Source organism: Kogia breviceps, chromosome 18 (assembly GCF_026419965.1).
Source record: "Kogia breviceps isolate mKogBre1 chromosome 18, mKogBre1 haplotype 1, whole genome shotgun sequence".
NCBI classification, from domain to species: domain Eukaryota; kingdom Metazoa; phylum Chordata; class Mammalia; order Artiodactyla; family Physeteridae; genus Kogia; species Kogia breviceps.
In genome coordinates this window covers 1,891,006-1,909,118 of record NC_081327.1, presented here as the reverse complement: position 1 = coordinate 1,909,118, position 18,113 = coordinate 1,891,006, and the positions used below count along the sequence as shown (strand labels likewise).

Genomic DNA, 18,113 nt, shown 5'->3' with positions numbered 1-18,113 from the left:
GAAGATAAACTGTAAAATGCTTGTATTTTTGTGCGTCAATTGTGTATCATCATGTATCAGTGTGTACGGACGGCTCCCATCTCACTGGTGCAAGCGCCACTCCGCAGGGCCTCGCGCGCTCACCTCGACTGGTGCTCGGGTAGGCACTTCTCTTTGACCTTGACGAGTGGCCCTGGGTCATGTGCGAGTGGCCATCGTCCTCGGCAAGCTGAACCCCTGTCCACGAGAAGAACACAACATCTCACACTCGAGCTGGGGACCAAGACTCATCACCATAAATGGCGTCTGTCTTTCTCGCAGCCACGAAGTGTGAAGGGGCCCATATCCAAGCCCTAGCACGTCTTCTATCTGCAGTCTCATTTCCTTATTATTCATTCCTTAGCCTCTGCTGGTCTGAAGTTTAGTTAATTCTCCTGACTCCACCCAGAAGTTTGTACAAAGACCTCCGAGTGCCTTCTAAATTTACTGCGTTCTTTTCAGTCCTCCCCTTCTCGTAACTACCTCCTCGGCCCTGACATCCTTTCACTGGGCTTCCTGGCTCTCCTCCTACTCGTGCCTCTTTCCCCACCTGCTCTCCAAACACGGGAGCTCCTCAAGGCTCCACTGCCCACACAACACTCCTGCAGAGCCAACCGCCTACTAGGACCTGAGCCAGATGTCTTCCAGGGGAATCCAAACTGGAACTTGGGACCCCATCCGAAATGAGTATTTAAGTTTCCAGGGTCAGCACTCTTGGGGACAAGAGTCATCTCCTGGGCTCCCTGACCCCACACTATACACTCTTCCCCCAAAGCCAGAGGATTCTTAAAACACAGCCTCATTGTTTATGCCTCAGCTGGGAGCCGCTCGAGGGCCTCTGACCCCTCGAGTCCACACACAATGTGGACCCTGACTCCCTGCAGCAGCCTGAGGGGCCAGGCTGGGAGCGCAGTGCTCACCCAGTGAGAGCAGCTTCCGGTAGTTCTCCATGTTGTCCTGAACCGGGTTCTGGGGCTTCCGGTCCTCGGTGAGGGCCACCACATCCTGGTACGACACCGCATCCTGCAAGAGCAAATGCACACCTCTCCTCAGTGGAGTCCACCCCCGTGGGCGAGGAGCCCCCCCGCCCCCCCCACACACGGTGTGCAGCAAGTGCTCACCCCACTTGGGGTTCCGAATGATCCAAGTCAGGTTCTACCAGGGACCTACTTGGCACCAACCTTGGTGCTACACTCTGAGGGAGCTCCCAAAGACGGAGGACACATATTCCTTGCCCTCACGCAGCTTATTATTTGTTTGGAGAGAAACAATCAGAGAACAGTAAACAATAAAGTGGGGTGCAGAGAGCCAGCGCTAAGCGGCTTTAGCAGGGGGACAGCTAAGGGTGGGCTGGGACGGTGAGCAAAGACTGCACAGAGGCCGTGCGTGGGATGGTAAGTGGTGGTGGGACTCCGGCCCGGACAGGGGTGGCGGGGTGGGAAGCTTCAAGAGGCTCAGTGTCAACTAAACACAGCGTTTCCAGGCACCTGGTGAGCAGAGTGACCAGCCTCCATCCCTAGGTCCGCTGTGTCCTGTGTCCACCTCCGCTGTACACTGTGGCTACTCCGTGGGCCCTTCTAGGTATGGACAAGTTCCGAAGAACCCGGGGGTGACCTCTAGCACGGAGCACCTTCCTCTCCCAGCTGCCTTTTCTGCTTTGACGCACATTCCCCTGCAAAGCATCTTAGGAGTCCCCACATCACGCGGGAGAGCCTCCTGCACAGGACCTCACAGGACCTCTTCTCACTGCCGCACTAGAACGTCACTAGTTTCGGTGAGCCGTGGTCCCAGGGAGCCTGGAGACAGACTCAAGGAGCAAGGTGGGGCCATGGGAAGCCTGCAGGCTGTGGGGCCAGAGAAGACTCCAGGGTCAAAGGAGCTTAGGCACTGTTTATGACCGAGCAACCCTGGGAGCAGATGTCTTTCCAAACCTCAGGTCCTTCATCTGTGAAACGGAGAGAAGGGCATCGGCCTGCCCTGTAGCACTGTGGGAGTGGATGTCCTGTGATGTGATTTGTTGTTTAAGAATGGAGAAAAATCGTGTAAAGGAAATGTAAATTGTCACTACTGAACTATTATGTAAAGATATTTTGATATTAAGTGTGCTACAGTTCTGGGAAGTGGCACAGATATCACAGCCATGTGCAAATGTAGCAAAAAAAAAAAAGACACAATCGGGTGCATCACCTACTGAAAAAAATAAACAGGCACAAGCACTGGGGTTTAAGAGGAAAGCCTCATTTGTAATACAACTGCCAATGTGCAGTGATTAAAAAGCAAAAAACCATCACCAAAACTAAGCAGAACTTCAAAAATAAAAACTCTTACTAGGCCAGGGCTGAGGATTTTTAGGACAGCACGCTACAAAAGATCAGGAAGCACTCACTGCAAAATCGGCTGCCACCACCACCGGCCAGAAAGCTAGGCTGCACCCTTTCTGGTGGGAGCCCGTCTCCTGCTGTCAGAGGGCGGCTCCCCAGAGCGCACACCCCACTGTGCTCGGGGGCGATAGTGCCTCCATCCTAAGGCCTCAGCCCTGGGTTATTGCAATGCAGGAGAAGCCCACTGGGAGCACAGACACATTTGTGGTGGCAGAGGGAGGGAACCAGAACTCCTAACTTGGGGGCTGCCAGAGAGCAGATGAGGTCAAGAACCTGGGGGGCTGAGGGCGCAAGAAGGGCACCATCCCTGGTACTAACAGGCCCTAAAGGGCAATGGCAAAATGGAAGGGGCATTTTTCACATCTCTCTCTCTGTCTGCCTAACCTGAGTAACAGAAATGTAACGTATGTTAAATTTTGGACTGCGTCGTCGCTAGGAAAGAAACAGGCTGCTTTGACTCCAACTCAGTGCGGAGGCTTCCGCAGTTGTTCTCTTTGTATCTGTGATCAATCACGGCTCTAAGGCGGCACGGGCTGCTGCCACACTCCCCGTGACAGGTGCTGTCGGAGAACAGCACCCACACTGCTGCATCCTCACATGACCTACACACACGAACGATGCGTGCTGAAGGAAGATGAAAACTCTGTTATTTCTGCGACACCAAGGTAGGAGGAACCAGTGGCTCCCAGACCTCTGGACCACACACAGGGGCCCAACACTTTCCAGCAGCGAGGACAGGCATCTGAGAAGCAGAGTAGACACAACCCCACTGCCAACCTGCTGTCACCTTCACTTCGCAAGAGTACTTTAACACCCCCAAGTAAGGACGCCCGCGGTCCCTGTCCTCCCTGAAGAGGAGTGAGCGCTTGGCCCCGGGCTCACAGAGCAGTTCACCGGAGACCACCGACACTCATCAGTTCACGGGGGCAAATGCACACTAAAGATGTGTCTCCTTCAAAGTTTCTACGATTTAATGTTTTTATCCGGATTCCTAAAAGTTGGTCAATTTGGTTTCTCCAAACAAGAAACCACAATTAGTGACCAACTAAGTGTGTCCCTCACATAGGGGTCTCTCCGTGGGACAAGGTCATAACGCACATCTGGACCCGGCCCACCCTCCACATCCCCTCCCCCGTCGGTACTGCTGCCGCAGAAGCTCTGCTTTCGGTAACGGGATGCCACCCCCTTCTTCTCACACACCTGCGCGCTCTGGCTTGCCTCCAGGACACAGGACAAATGACAAGAGTTTTCGGGGTAGATTTCAGAGCCCTCTGTCACCTGGCCCCACCTTTCAAACCCCGCCACAGGGAGCACCGTGACCGCATCTCGGGGCACCGGGGCGAGGCTGCACCTCTGCCCTTGCACTCCACCCACTCCGGCTTTCATCTGGTGCCGCTTCGGGGCTTGCGCTGGGCTCTCCTGAACACCTGGGACCCCCCGCCCCAGGGGGCACCCGGCCAGCTGCTCCTGCCCCTGTGACAGTCCGCTGCCCCGGCTCTTCCTTAAGAGCGAGCTGGACAGCCAGCGTCAGGCACAGCATCTCTGTCCACAGAGACTCCCCGCACGCTTGCTGCACACCCTCCTGTTACAAGACAGGAGGCTCCCGGGACGGGCCCCGCCTGGTCACCACCGTGCGGCCTCCACGCTGCCATGTCACGCGTGACGCTCTCTCTCAAGGCCCGTCTTGCCTGCGCCCACAGCCAGCGATGCCCACAGCGCCTCCCTCGTGCCGGGCGTCGCACCGCGCACTTTGTGTCTGCGTGCGGCTCTCGCCCATTCCTCACAACGGCCCGCCCACTTCACAGATGAGGAAACCGAGGCTCGGCTTCGTTAACGGTCTGAGGCTGCACAGCTAGCAGGTGGCAGAGCCAGGCTCCAGACCCGACCCAGCTCTTCCCGGCCCCGGGGCCTTCTGCTCCGCCGCCCGCCCCCCAAGTCTGCTCTGTGGATGTGCAACTTTCCTGGCTCCCCACTGAGGACCAGAAACACCTGCAGGGTCGATGGGCTTCCCTGGCCCAGGAGGAGCAGCTGCTGCGGCCGAGCCACCACGTGACACAAACGCCGAGCGGCAAAGCGCTCCTCTGACCCCGTGGATGAAGCAGAAAACGGGCAGCAGTTTCCCAGCCACCAGCCACCCCTGGGGACAGGACAGGCTCCTGGAGAGCCGCTGGGGCTCTCCCCAACCCAGGTAGGATTCTAGTGGGCAGACAACTCAGCCTCTCGGGAAAGAAAGGCGTCTCTGCCACGAAATGAAGACAGCCTTCCCAGCACGAGCGGAGACCGAAGCATACCTGCGATCTCGTCTCATAATCCATCACGGAGTCCCGACGCTTGTGCTCTCTTTCCTTTGCAAAAGCCACTTTCTCCATCAGAGGGAGGGAAAGATCCCGCTGATGAAACCCTGGAAGACAAGAGGCGTCGTGAAGGACACGGCACAGTCACGCCGGCACGCGCGCTGGGGAGCAGTCGGAGAAGGACCTACTGCTGCTGGGGCTCCGGGCGTACGGCCAGCGGGCCCGGAACTCGCGGTCCCTGCTTCGGCCCCTCCGGTGCTCCCGCTCGCGGGCTGGCTCCCAGTCTCGGTCCCAGTCCTGGTCCCAGTCCCGGTCACCTGAGGAAGCAGACATTTCAGGAGCTGACCGCACGCCCTGACACGAGTGTGCTCGCTTCACACGCACATACCCCTCCGGAAGGGATGCTAGGAGACGGATCCCAAACCGGGGTCCCAAGCGCAACCCGACGCCCGGGCCCCGGACACTGTTTCTGGGGGCCTCGCCTAGGTGGGCCCGGTCTCAGTCAGGGCCAATGCTGAGCTGAGGAGCTGGTTCCCCCTTCAGGCTTTCCTGGTCTCCCAGCTCCCACGTGGTCAGGTCCACGTTCCGGAGAACGGACCTCAGACCCTCCACCGCCTCGCTTACCCCGGTCAGTCTTAATGTGCACGTAACTTTACCCCAAAGAAATGAAGCACCCACCTGCCCCCAAAGCAACGCTCCTTCAAAAAGTTCACCGAAGAACCTTTAACAAATAAAACAGCTTTGGAGGCAAAGGGGTGATGAACTCTGCCCCTCCTGGGAGGCTGTGGACACAACCTGAAACAGCCTACTGCAAATTCCACATAGCTTTAAACATTTTCTCTCATCAAGATAAACAGTTGTATTTCACTCCACACACGTGTCTGCTTCCATCCTCACTTGATTTCCCTCCCCCTCAGACCTCTGAGCAGCAGCCCTGCCCCAGGGAGGTCCTGCGCGGCCTGGACGGCGCAGTGACCGGGCTACTCACTGCAGCAGGCGGCGTGTGGTGGCGGGGACTCTGCTGCCTTCCGGCTCATGCTGCCTTCGCCGTGGGCGTCACTGCTGCTGTCGTCTGGGAGGGCACCACACATGACTTAAGGGCTCATCTGTGCTCGCCGGTCCCCTCTAAGTAGCCCCCCCGGTGGCCCCGCCCCTTGCTGCAGTGGTCAGACCCTCTCGCCCCTCTCTTCCGCCCCTGCTGGGCAGGAGCGAGGCTGTGACCCTCCCGACGGCAGCGCCAAGTATAACCTGCTGGGGTGCCCCCCCGCCCCTGCCCCGGTTCCACAGGGTGGGGGCGCGGTGTGTGCAGCCTCCCTTCCTATCGAGGGACCACGGACGGTCTCCTTCCCTCTCGCAGCCTAACCAGGAGGGATTCTGCTCCCCGGGGACATGGGGCACCGGCTCTCATCAGGCTGTCACAGGCTGGGGAGGGAGGTGCAACTGGCACGTTGCACCTTCGTCCTATGGCAGGGCAGTCCCCCACCCCCCGCGAAGAGGACAATCGGCCTAGACCACCAGGGCCTAGACCACCAGGGACGCTGCGCGGGGCACCCCAGGGAGCTCCGCCTTCCTCTCCCACTCACCTTCCGGTTCGTACATCTCCTTGTAATTTTCCAGCAGAGTAACGAGCTTCTCGCAGTTCTCCGGCTTTTTTGCACGCACCCAAGGCTTGATCTTTTCTGGAAGGATGGTCAGGTACTGCTCGAGGACCAAGAGCTCGATAATCTCCTCCTTGGTGCGAGTCTCCGGCTGCAACCAATCGAGGCAGAGGTTTCGGAGTTTGAGCAGGGTCTTCCGAGGCCCGACAAGTTCCACGTAGAGGAAGTTCCGAAACCTCTGATGAAAGAATTCAGAGTCAGTGGCGGCTTCTCCTATGGCGGCATCCGGCTCCTGAGACAAGTCACTGTCTAGCTCACACAGATTTGGGGCCCAAGACCTCTTGGGTTTGGTGGCAGACAAGTACTTTGGAGGCAGCATCTCTCTAAGGAAAATTTTCACTGGAGGAACCCAACATGAGTCAACAGGAAAGACGCGGCAGCCTGGGACAGTCAGTACTCAGGGACCTGCGGATCGTAAGGAGACATACACATGTCCCCGAAGTCGAGGACCAGGCAGCAGTGTGGGGCTGCCCGACAAGGGCACCAACAATGCTTTGTGAACAGGCCAAGGGCAGAAGAGAGGCATCAAACCCCGACACACAGACACATGCACAGGCAGGTGTTAAAGCACCACACACACCCGTGTGAGGAGCGAGCTCTGCTACTCACTGGTTCTGTGACCCTGGGCCACACAGTCCATGTCCTGCCGTCTGTCCCCTTATCTTCAAAATGGGAACAACAGACCTACACCCCTTCTAGAACTGTGAGGCTTAAATAAGCCAATACACCTGAAAGGCCTGACCACCCAGCACAGAACACATGGGGATGCCCACGGTGCTGGCCGTTACGAAAACGGGATGGCGGTATTTTTTCTTAGCAAAAACGGAAAGGGGGTCGTGAGGGGCTCAATCCTGCCATTTCTGAGCATTTCTTCCCCTAACGTGGTTGTTAAAACAGCGTACAACACATAAAAGGCAGGAGGCCACATAAAAATGTTAGAAGTGCTCAGCTCTGGGTAATGCGACTGCAAGCGCTCTTAATAATTTCTCTGAACCCGCGCTGCTGTTAAGTTAAAGTTCAATGAAATTAAAAGTTCAGCTCCTCTGTCACACCAGCTACATCCCAAGTGCCAGTGGCTAGCCTACCGCACGACACGGAACATCTCCCTCGTGGGGAAAGTTCTATCGGTCAGAGTGGCTGGGCAGCGTCTGAGTTCGCAGGAAAGCTCAGCACCCCTGCCTCAGCAGCGCCCACCCTTCTGAGGAGTGTCCGCCCCACAGCCCAGCCTGGGGCTCGTGCTAACGCCACTCCCTCTGGGAGCCTTCCCGAGACTCACTTCCTCTACTAGTGTTCCAAGCACTTGCTGCATGTAGTCTCAAACATTTGAGCTCACTTGCCTATGCCCCCACTGTGAACTCTGGTAAAGGGATGGGAGACGAACTCTTCCATCACTGGAAAAGCCAGCTATCAACACTGACAGAGCATGTTGCAGATAATGGACGCAAACCCATTTTAAAATTGGTGTCAGCCACAGGCATGCCTTCTTACTACAGGCCTGCGGAAGCACAGTGCAGTTTCTGGGTTAAGCTCTGCAACACTGTTTCCAAAAGAACACCCTGGCGTTTCACCTACCCTCCCCTGACCACTTTTCTACCAGCCCCTTCCCAGTATTCCCGACAAACAGGCACGGGAAGCACTGGGAGGTATATGTGGAGCTCTCTTACAGCGCTGCCTAGCACAGAGCGGGAAGGTTAAACGAAGTATCCGTGAATCCACAGAACCCGACACAGGTGATAAACACCTACTATTCACATCAATAGTGAGAATGCGATCAGGCGACCGTCAGGCTTCTCCACACCCCTGCACATCCTCCTGCTTTAATCAATCCTGTCAAACATCTAGCTTGCCTCCACAGAATGAGCTTTCTACTTTGATGATACTCGGTATCGTTTATTTCCTTACTTGTCTTTTAGTATCTGCCCCCTCCCTTCTGAAGAAAACTTTTTAGACCAAGGATCAAAGCTGATTTTCCATCTTCCTTTTGTTCGAACGTAACCAAATAAGGCTTTACGTTTCCCTTCACCTGAACCACTTTAGTCGCATGTGGTTTCTGTCACGTAGTCTTGTTATTAGCGGTCAGCCACACGTGGAGCACAAAGTAGGCGGTACAGGAAAGAAATCTAGGTTTGGGTGAGTTAACTTACCTGACAGTTTTGTACTTCTGGCTTTACTTCCAGAGAAGAACAAAACCACATGCAGCAAAAATTCTTTTTTGTTTTAAAAGGAAAAACCAGTAAGTTAAAAAGAATTTTTTTTTAATGTCTAAAGAGAAAACAAAAGGTGTTTCAATTGTTCAGTCTCTAAGTAGCCTTCATCATTTGGGCACGAACGCAGGGCACTCTCTCCAGACAGTGGTGGGCTCTGCTCCGTCCCGTGTAAACTGCCCTCCCACTCTGTCTGCATCGTCCTCTGGAGCTTCAGCACCAACCACACAGATGCACCTCCATTTGGAGACCCTGGAGACCCTGCCACTCCCGTCCTGCCTGCCCTACCCTCCTCGATGACAGACAGGACACTAGATAACACGCTGCTGGGCAGGGGAAAGAAAGGGCAAGCGTCCAGGCTCTGGAGAGCTGGTGAGACAGCTGGGACAAGAGAACACAGTCGAGTTTACCCAGCAACTGGCTAAGAGAGACTGCCCTGACAAGAGCAGGACCCTCAAAAGCCAGCAGGCCCGTGCGGGACAGAGGGGCAGGCAGGGAGCCCAAGCCTGCTCTGTGGCATCCAATTCCAGAGAGAACTCTGGTCCCCTAGATGACAGCAGCCCCACCTCTCAGAGGCCACAGGACACCCTCGGGTATGTAAATCACCTGTTTGGGAATAGGCTCCTTTCTGGAACTTCAGAACAAGTGTTCTTATCCACAGGAACAGAGTCAAAATGCCAGGGACCTGCAGACATTTTAAAGAAATACATGGAAAAATAAACATGGAAGAAATGTAAAGAGTGTCAGAGAATTCACTCTCCAAATGGCTGTGGACTGAGACAGCACTGGAGGTGAGGCCTTACATACCATATTCAAGAAAAGGCCCATTCCCATGTCATATAAACCAACCAGAGACAAGAAGCAGAAAGCTTTCAAATTTTCTTTATGAAACCAGAATAATTAAAACATCTAAGATAAAGAGAGCACTAGCAAACTGCAGACCAAACTCACTTATAAAAGCAGACATAACAGTCTTAACACTATGACTAATGAACATCATTCTACAGAGTTTCAGCCAATTACAAGAAAATCTGAGGCATGAACAAAGAAAGATAGAAAATTATCACTCCCTTATGTAAGACCGTCCACTCAGATATTGCAAATCAGTGGCAACAGACCTTATAACAGTAATAATAATTTAGTAAGAAACCCATTTATAACAGACTCCCTAAAAATGTATCAACAATAACCAATTTGAAAAAATGGGAAGAACTCCATTGTAAAAATACAAAAGATTTAATAGAAGAAGACAGCACCCATAGGAACAAACTTTTACATTATATTGCAATAGAAAAGGCAATAACCAGAGAGACACAGGATAATCATGGGAGATACATGGATCTAGCACATGAAAGCTCTAAATACTCCTCCAAATTAACCTATATTACCTAGTGGAATTTCAAAGAATATAAATGTTGGGGAACTTGACAATGGTTCTAAAGTTGACCTGGAAGAATTTCACTTGGATCAATATTTTGAGAGTTCATACATCAAAAGGCCAACAAACCACACACACAAAAAGAAGTTTCTTAATATAATCTCAGGGTTAAGAAAGTTCTTTTCTGGTATGATGCCTAAAAGCAGAAAGACAACATAAAAGTAACAAACGGTGTTCGTCTATATAATCAAAGCCAAAGCAATAAATCAACCACCTAAAAAAACACCAAAAAAGACAAAAAGACGGATTCACTTAAGAATTGTAATATAATTTTACTGTATGTACACAATTGAGTATGTGGAACTCTATGAAAGTGGCATTAAAAAATAGTAAGGAATATATATAGATTACTTCAAGAAATAATAACGGTCTAATAGGAGATCTAGCCAATCATTCACTTGGGGAAAAAAGTCATAAAATATATGAAATTGCTAAAACTAAAATCAAAATAAAATAAAATATTAATTTTTATAATCCTGGGGACGGGATCTTCTAACCTGACAATAAAACAGGGACAACTTTGACTTTGTATACATACGTCTCTAATCACAATTTTTTTTCCCACTAGGCATGTGTTTGAAGCATAAAGCACCAGTAGGTTAAAAACTACACTTAAGAACTGCAGGCTTAAAAAGTTTGATAAGGAAGCAACAATTTTGCTAAGAAAATATAAATATTTGGCAAACCTGACTCAGGAAGCAGAGGAAAATCCAGGGAAGAAATTTAAAGATGAAATGATCGAAGGAGCAACTTCCCATAAAACTTCCATGAGCGAAGTATTTACCATGTTCTAAAAACCCTTCCAGAGCACAGAAAAGAGATGGAGGACTTCCTGCTCACTGATAATATGACCATGTGAACACCCAAAACTATCCTGTCGCAAGGTAGATGCCAACTTCTATGCCGAAAATTCACCTATTCCTCTTCTCAAGAAATTCAGGACTAGAGTCAACAAATGTGATCTTTGATAAATGTGCTGAAGATTTTCTGATCAGGCCAACGAAACAGCCCTTGGTCAGCAAGGGCGTTGAAAAAGAAAAGATTTTTAATAGAAAAACCTGAAAAACAGTTGGACCTTACGTACTCCTTCCCACAATGGCAGAGGAAGTTCATTTGAGAGTAAGAAAGGGCCTTGGGAACAGAATAATCATAAAGATAGATAACATATATGTTGTGTGAAGAAAAAACTGCCATACACATATCCTGCCAATTTTATAAAGGGCAAATTGGTTACTTATCCAAATTTAAAAATGTAATATCCTGTCCTATTAATTCTACTTCTATGAATTTATCCCAGAGATATGTAATGACATGTGTGCAAGAATATATTCATTGAAGTACTGTTATGACAATGGGCAAAATATGCTATGTTTATATTATGATTATGAAACCTTTTAAAATAATGAGGCAATTGTAAATAAATGGACATGAGACGAAGTTAAGTGCAAAATGGGACACACCAATGTGCATAGAATTCTAAGGAACTATAAAAACAGATGTCATTTACTTGGACAATCTCTGGAAGGACAGAGAAGAGACTATTAATAGTGATTAATAGCGATTGGTCCTGGGGAACCAGGGGGAACTGGGGGCCAGGGAAGGAAGGGCGACTTAACTTTTTCATTGTATATTCCCCTTTTGTTTTTTGTTTTCATTTACTTTTATCACGACACGCATTACCTAGTCAACAAATAAATCCACAGTTAAAACAATAAACAAAAGCACTAGTGGAGGCCTTTCGAGACTGTGCTGCCCACTGACTGGGTGCTGGCAGCACTACCACCTCAACACCGAGGGGTCTCCTCCCCTCCCACCCCACCCCCACCCTGGTCTGAGTCCAAGGTCACACCCTAAACCGGCCGTCTGCAGACTATATGATAGGCAATTTAGAGAACCCTAAAAAAATCAACTCTGAAACTCCTCAGACCCAAGAAGTACTTAGGGAAACTGCAGCTCCGAGCGGAAGCAGCCCTCACAACTGTAGCAACTGTTAGTACATGAATGCAATGCCATCCCCTCTCCTGGCGATTCCACTTCCGCACTCCAACTGACAGACCTACGTGCCCGTGAGCAGAGAGACACAGTTCACGAGGGTGTTCACAGAAGCACCGTTTACAACAGTAAAGAACGGGGACAGGCAGGAGAATGCTCGAGCAGATTCAATGGCAGAGACCGCTGACTGCTACGCAGCAGATGCGAAAATAAAAACGGTACACATTTTCCACACTATAAAAACCAGTCAAGGGCTTCCCTGGTGGCGCAGTGGTTGAGAATCCGCCTGCCGATGCAGGAAACACGGGTTCGTGCCCTGGTCCGGGAAGATCCCACATGCCGCGGAGCAACTAAGCCCGTGAGCCATGGCCGCTGAGCCTGCGCGTCCGCAGCCTGTGCTCCGCAATGGGAGAGGCCACAACAGTGAGAGGCCCGCATAACGCAATAAAAAAAAAAAAAAAAACCAGTCAAAATAAAGCAAACCAGAAAAGGAGGGGGAAAAATATTCTGCAACATAGGTAACCGTTAATAGGTCTTAGAAAGCAGTGAGAAAAAAGTTAGGTGGCTCAACATGAAAATAAAGAACATTAATACACAGTTCATAAAATTAGGGATAAGAGCCAATATCTATATCAGAAATCAAAGAAATGTAAAATATTATAATGAACACTTTTTACGCTTACCAAATGGGTAACTATTTCAAAATAAAAGTCAGTGTTGGTGGGAAGCCAGCTGGTACAAGTGTGAATCCTATTTCTGGATATCATTTTGGCATATATCTAAAAAACATTAAAAATGCCTATTCCTATTGAAAGAGCAAGTCTCCACTTAAGAACAAAGACAGTCCAGTAGACAAAAATATTAGTTAAAAAAAAAAAAGCGACAAAGTCAGCTGCCCACCACCACTAAGTCCTTGTATGTACATCTACTCTCAAATATGTTGCAGGAGCGATGGCAGGTGACATCGACATCATGTCACCCAAGGAGCACATCTGGGAACGTGCTCTTATGCGGCAGTCCTAACACAGGGCAGATCCCTGCACAGCGACCAGAGGCAAAGCAGGGAAAGGAAACACAGGTCAACGTTCTCCTACAGGGTCACCTGACTGCAGGTGGCCCCTCAGGAGGAGCCGAGTGACCCAGCCCTCAGCCCCGACTCACCCTGTCCTCCGCTGACAGCCCAAAGGGCACCCAGGAGTGAGGCCAGGGGCTGAGTTAGCACGTGCCAGGGCCCCATACTCACCTCACCCTTGGGAAGACCCAGGTGAACTCCTCCTGTGCCAGCGACTCTGGCCAACCGAAAGCATAACTGCTCTGCCCACTTCGCCCCCACTTCCCCAGTCCAGCTTCTGCCTCCATGGCAACAGCCATGCCTACCACTGAAGAGGACAGAAGATATGTGTCGGGGGTGGCTGAGAGGAAGAAAGCCTCAGGGAAGAGTCATCCACGGGCTTGCCCGGCATGGCCAAAGGCGGTGTTGAGGTCGAGGGGGACGCCTGTCCAAGGACGGCCCAGAAAGACCATCACAGAATCAAGATGTGCTGGGGGACACACAGCCCAACAGAGAATGGGAGCACTTGTACTTACGCCAGGCTGCAAAGTCCCTGAGGCAAGGACTACGTCGCCTTTCTCATCGCTGTATTACCTTCACAGGACTGGCACGTAGAGGGTGTGCAATAAACTGTGTGTTTGGGTTTTTTTCTACTTAGATGCAAAAACATTCAAATCCAATCTAGAAACGTCTAAATAGTCGCGCTTGACCATGAAAGGCTATTCCAGGAATACAAGGATGATATCCCATTAGGGTAGGATGTTATATAAGGGATTCGAGGGGGAAGGGGATTCCATGAGCACTGATGCACGTTATAAAGCATCTGCAAACTTCAACCTTTCCTTGTATGTCCCTAGCAAAGAGCAACACGAGGAGACCATCTAAACACAATAAAGACTTATCTCAAGTGCAAGCAAGCATTAAACACTAAAGGTAGGGAAGCCCTCCACCACACCCACCATTCAGCACTATTTTGGAAGTCCTAGCTAATGCAACAGATAAAAAAGAAGTGAAAGGTATGGATGTGGAAACAGCATTATTTTGAATTCAAAAACCTTGTCAGTTAATACAGCAAAAAAAAAAATTCCAGGAATAGCAAAATAAATAAACCAATTCTCATTAATAAATTCAGTGAAGTATTTGCAACTCCAAATACAATTTTTTCAATGTACAGAAGGACACAGAGCAGGTCCTAAATAAATTAAGACGTGTGTTTTTGCACAGGACAATGAAAATTGTCGTCAATCCTCCCTTGAATGTAAGTTAAAATCCAACCAAATGTGGGAGTTTTGACAAACTGAGAATCCAGTTTCTCCAGAAGACTAAATGTACAGAAATATCAAGACAATTCTGAACAAGAAGGTATGTGTGCAGGAAGGGTGGGGGACTGTCTGTGGAGTGACCCAAACATATAAGAACACAAGTATTCTTTCCAACACAAGGATGGGGGTGCAACGACAAATACACTGCTGGAACCTAGCACACTCCAGAATCTGACTCGTGTGAAAGTATATACACATGCGGGAATGTAGTTTATAGTAAAGAAAGACTTTTAAATCAAGAGAAGCATTAACTCTTTAAATACTAACTAGGAACTTCCTTAGGAGTAAATGATAAAGGGTCATTTTAAGGAAAGTGGCAAGAAAAGTCAGCCAGCACTTCCATTTCTGACCAGCTATTCGAGTATGGGTTTCTAAGAAGGTTGGAGCAGGCCTCTGTCTGCCATTAGGAAAGATCAGGGCCGGTGTCTGGCCTCTCCTCCACGAAATTCGGTATTTCATCTCTAGAAGGCAAAGGCCACTAATGCCAATGACAAACATACTGAGAGAAATAAATCAATGCCTTCGAAGAACAGCATTCCTCCAAAATTCCATCGTGCAAGAAGAAATGAAAACCGATAAAACCTTTAAGAAAATGTCATGTAACATTAAGTCACGTTGCCAAGAAACTTTGTAGCTTTATTTTCTGATTACAAACACAGAAGACAGTACAACGTTCAAACATTATAGATTATCCAACGTAGAAACTGCAAGCCACATCCAGTGATCACATTTGTTCCTATACTAAACCTTTTAAAGTCTGTACATATAACATCTTGTTTTTACCAAAATGAGATCATACCAGGAGTTCTGTGTGTATCGTTAAACCCAGTAATTTTTGATAGACATCTTTCCAACCAGTACATATAGATTTATGTCATTCTTTATAAAGGCCACATAGTCTTCCATTCTATGGATATACCAGTTTATTTACACTTGATGGAAATGACCAATGTAAAAAAGGTTTAATGCATTAAATGAAAATACAAGGGCATAAAATTATACAGCATATGTGGCATTCTTACTGCAAATATACTCATTTATATGTACACAGAAAATAATGCGGATGTCCACACAATGGAATAAAATGAAGTTTTAGAAAGCAAAGCTGCAGATGGAGATGTATTTATACAGAAGTTATTGTAGATGTTGTTAAACAGCTGCACAATATTACGTTCACACAGAGAAACACGCGTATAATTGAGACTGTAAACGTGATGGGCACGTGATATGAGCTCGCCAACTGGCACACCATGCACTCCCCCACAACCAAATATTACCGCCTAACACCCCACATACTTCACTCTGGTAGCCTGAGTTTGAAGTGTCAGTGAATTGGGCATGATCTCATTTACGTAAAAAAACCCAAAAAACCAAGAAACTACATAGGTACTTAAACGTATGGAAGTACATACAAAACCAAACTGGAAGAAAACTTCCATAAAAACGTGTTATGGAGACCATGTGTAAAGCAGGGAAAATCGATAAAATAAATGATTAATAAAAGATACTTCATTTTGCATTTCAACTTAGAATGCTATTTTAAGTTCACCATCAGAAAAAAAAAAACACCTGAATATAACTTTGGCAGTCAGCTGCTGTCTGTCTGTCCTCTCGTCTGCACCAGTCACAGTGCATCAGCACCCCCTCCCCTGCGTGGCTCCCCCTCTCTCCAACCACCCACAGTGCTCCCGTGGAGTCCTCCACTCCCCACACACCCTTTGGGCCAGAGCACCACTGCTGGGGCGCCACACCTAGACCCCGACCTCACTGCCAGCTGTCCTCGCGGTCTCACTGTTCACACTCCATTCTGGCCACGTGGCAAACCCATCAGCTTTGTTTCTGGGCCTGGAGGTGGGCTCCCACACACCCTAGTTATTGAAGCTCCCACATCTTCCTCCACACTCTCTCTGCAGCAGGAGTCCCAGCGTGAGTCAAGGAGTACCCAAGGGCAGGATTTTAAAAGCCAACGGTCTGACCACGTTCAGAGGATGTGGGCGAAGACGGGGACACACAGGGACGCAGCCTGACTCTGGTCGTAGGGGCCAAGGGAGGCCACCAACTCCAAGGAGAGGGAAAGAGAGGAGACAAACAAGGACAGGCGGTCAGAAAAAGGTCTGACCCTCCACACCAGGCAGAGGGGCTTACGGGGTTCCAGCTGTTCTTCAACCTCCAAACGCCTCTTCTTAAATACACGGGACATCTAAGCATGAAATGTGTGCGTCATAAGCACCGTATGCAGTATGCAGAGTTAGTTTCGGGCAAGAGCTGGACTCCAACCACAGGGCAGTGGTCCTGCCTGCTGGACAAGCAGTCCACAAGCACTGTGGTCCATGTGGAACTGTTTATGCCATTCTCTGAGTGCTTTACAGCCCTTTACTTCTATTTCATAAAAATGCATAGAACACAAAAGCACGGTCTCACATTTAATTCATCTGAAACAGAGATGGAAGTCACCAGGCACCCCTGCCACAAGGCGGTGGGGGGGGGGGTCTTTGGCCTCAATCAAAGGATCAGTGGGTCAAGTGTTCAACTGAACTGGGAGGAACTCAACTAGTGGTGGCTGGAAATGTGGCTGGATGTGTGAGGAGAGGTAAAGAAATTCTGTGGCCCCCTGTGTGACCTCAGGTTCCCCGCATCCCACCAGGAGTGAGAGAAGCTCATGGTCTCTTCTCCAAGCCCGTTTCTACTTACTTAATTTGCTGCCTCATCACGGCGCACCTAGATTCAGCCCCTCTCTCATTCTACCTACCTCATTAAAGGGGGTTGGAATTGAGAACTTTAAAGTCACGAACCGAGGAAGTTACTTTCTTCGCTTCTCAGGGACAGCAGGGTGTGCGGTCTCTTCTCTGCTCCTTTCTCCTGCCTCTTTCTGCAAACCGACATTCTCTCCTTCAGCACCACGTGGGGGAAAGTGCTGTCTCAGCCTGGGCCCGCCTCAGCTCCCGGCTCAGGCACCCAACACTGGCAGCCGGGCCAGCCCGTGCCTCTGCTCACCCCCACTCCAACATTACGAGTGCACACTACAGCTCGATGCCTTCTAGGGTGTGGTTCTCAAGCCTGGGGTGCCTGGGAGAAATGCACCAGCCTTTCTGGGGTGGGTATTTAGGAGGTCTGTGGCTCCCCAGGAAATGGCCATCCAGGAAGCACACCAGGAGCCGTACTTTGAGAACCACTGCTCTAGGCTGATGCGTCCAGTCTGGTCCAGTCAACCATGAACAGGTACATGTGGACAATAGAGGCTGTTTGGGTAACAATTTCACAGGGGAACGTGAGCATGGAGTAAACAACCACTACCCCTACCGTACCAGCCACGTCTCCACCCTCTGGACTCTCAGGTGGCTCCTCGCAGATAACGGCCACGTCGCCCTGGGCTTACCTCCATCATATAAACTGAGCACTTACCACTCTGCAGCAAAAGTTCCTTATGGTTGTCCATTCTGGAGGAATTTCCCCAAAAATTTCAAAAAAGAGGAAACAGTAACTAAGAGTTTAGTTTTATGGTCAGCCCCCAAATGATTCAAGAAAGAGAGTTACTTTAAAGAGATAAAACCTCTTCTGTGCCAGTAGGACTTATCTGACCAATTTTTACATCAGTAACTGGCTGATCAGATTTTTTTTTTTTAAGGGGTGAGGGCATGAAAAAGCAGACCACAAAGCATGGTTCATTTAACCATCTATAGGAGCGCGCACGCTACTCTGGTCAGACCTAATGTGAATGGAGACTGGGGAGGGTGGCGGCTGCAGACAAGGGGCTT

General features: G+C 49.7%; 1 protein-coding gene across 6 annotated transcripts in view; it reads right to left on the bottom strand.

Moving 5' to 3' along the window:
• Positions 1-18,113, bottom strand: part of PEG3 (paternally expressed 3) — a 31,818-nt gene that overhangs the window by 8,258 nt on the left and 5,447 nt on the right. For 3 of the 6 annotated variants that reach the window (XM_067020006.1, XM_067020008.1, XM_067020007.1), the window contains exons 3-9: positions 9,162-9,240; positions 6,277-6,756; positions 5,682-5,765; positions 4,882-5,010; positions 4,691-4,800; positions 939-1,041; positions 124-216 (exon numbers count right to left, since the gene is read on the bottom strand). In XM_067020006.1, the coding sequence (XP_066876107.1) occupies positions 124-216; positions 939-1,041; positions 4,691-4,800; positions 4,882-5,010; positions 5,682-5,765; positions 6,277-6,670 (913 nt within the window). In that variant the 5' untranslated portion in view covers positions 6,671-6,756; positions 9,162-9,240. The remainder of the gene's footprint in view (positions 1-123; positions 217-938; positions 1,042-4,690; positions 4,801-4,881; positions 5,011-5,681; positions 5,766-6,276; positions 6,757-9,161; positions 9,241-18,113) is intronic. The other 3 variants (XM_067020009.1, XM_067020010.1, XM_067020011.1) reach the window with 3 other exon arrangements.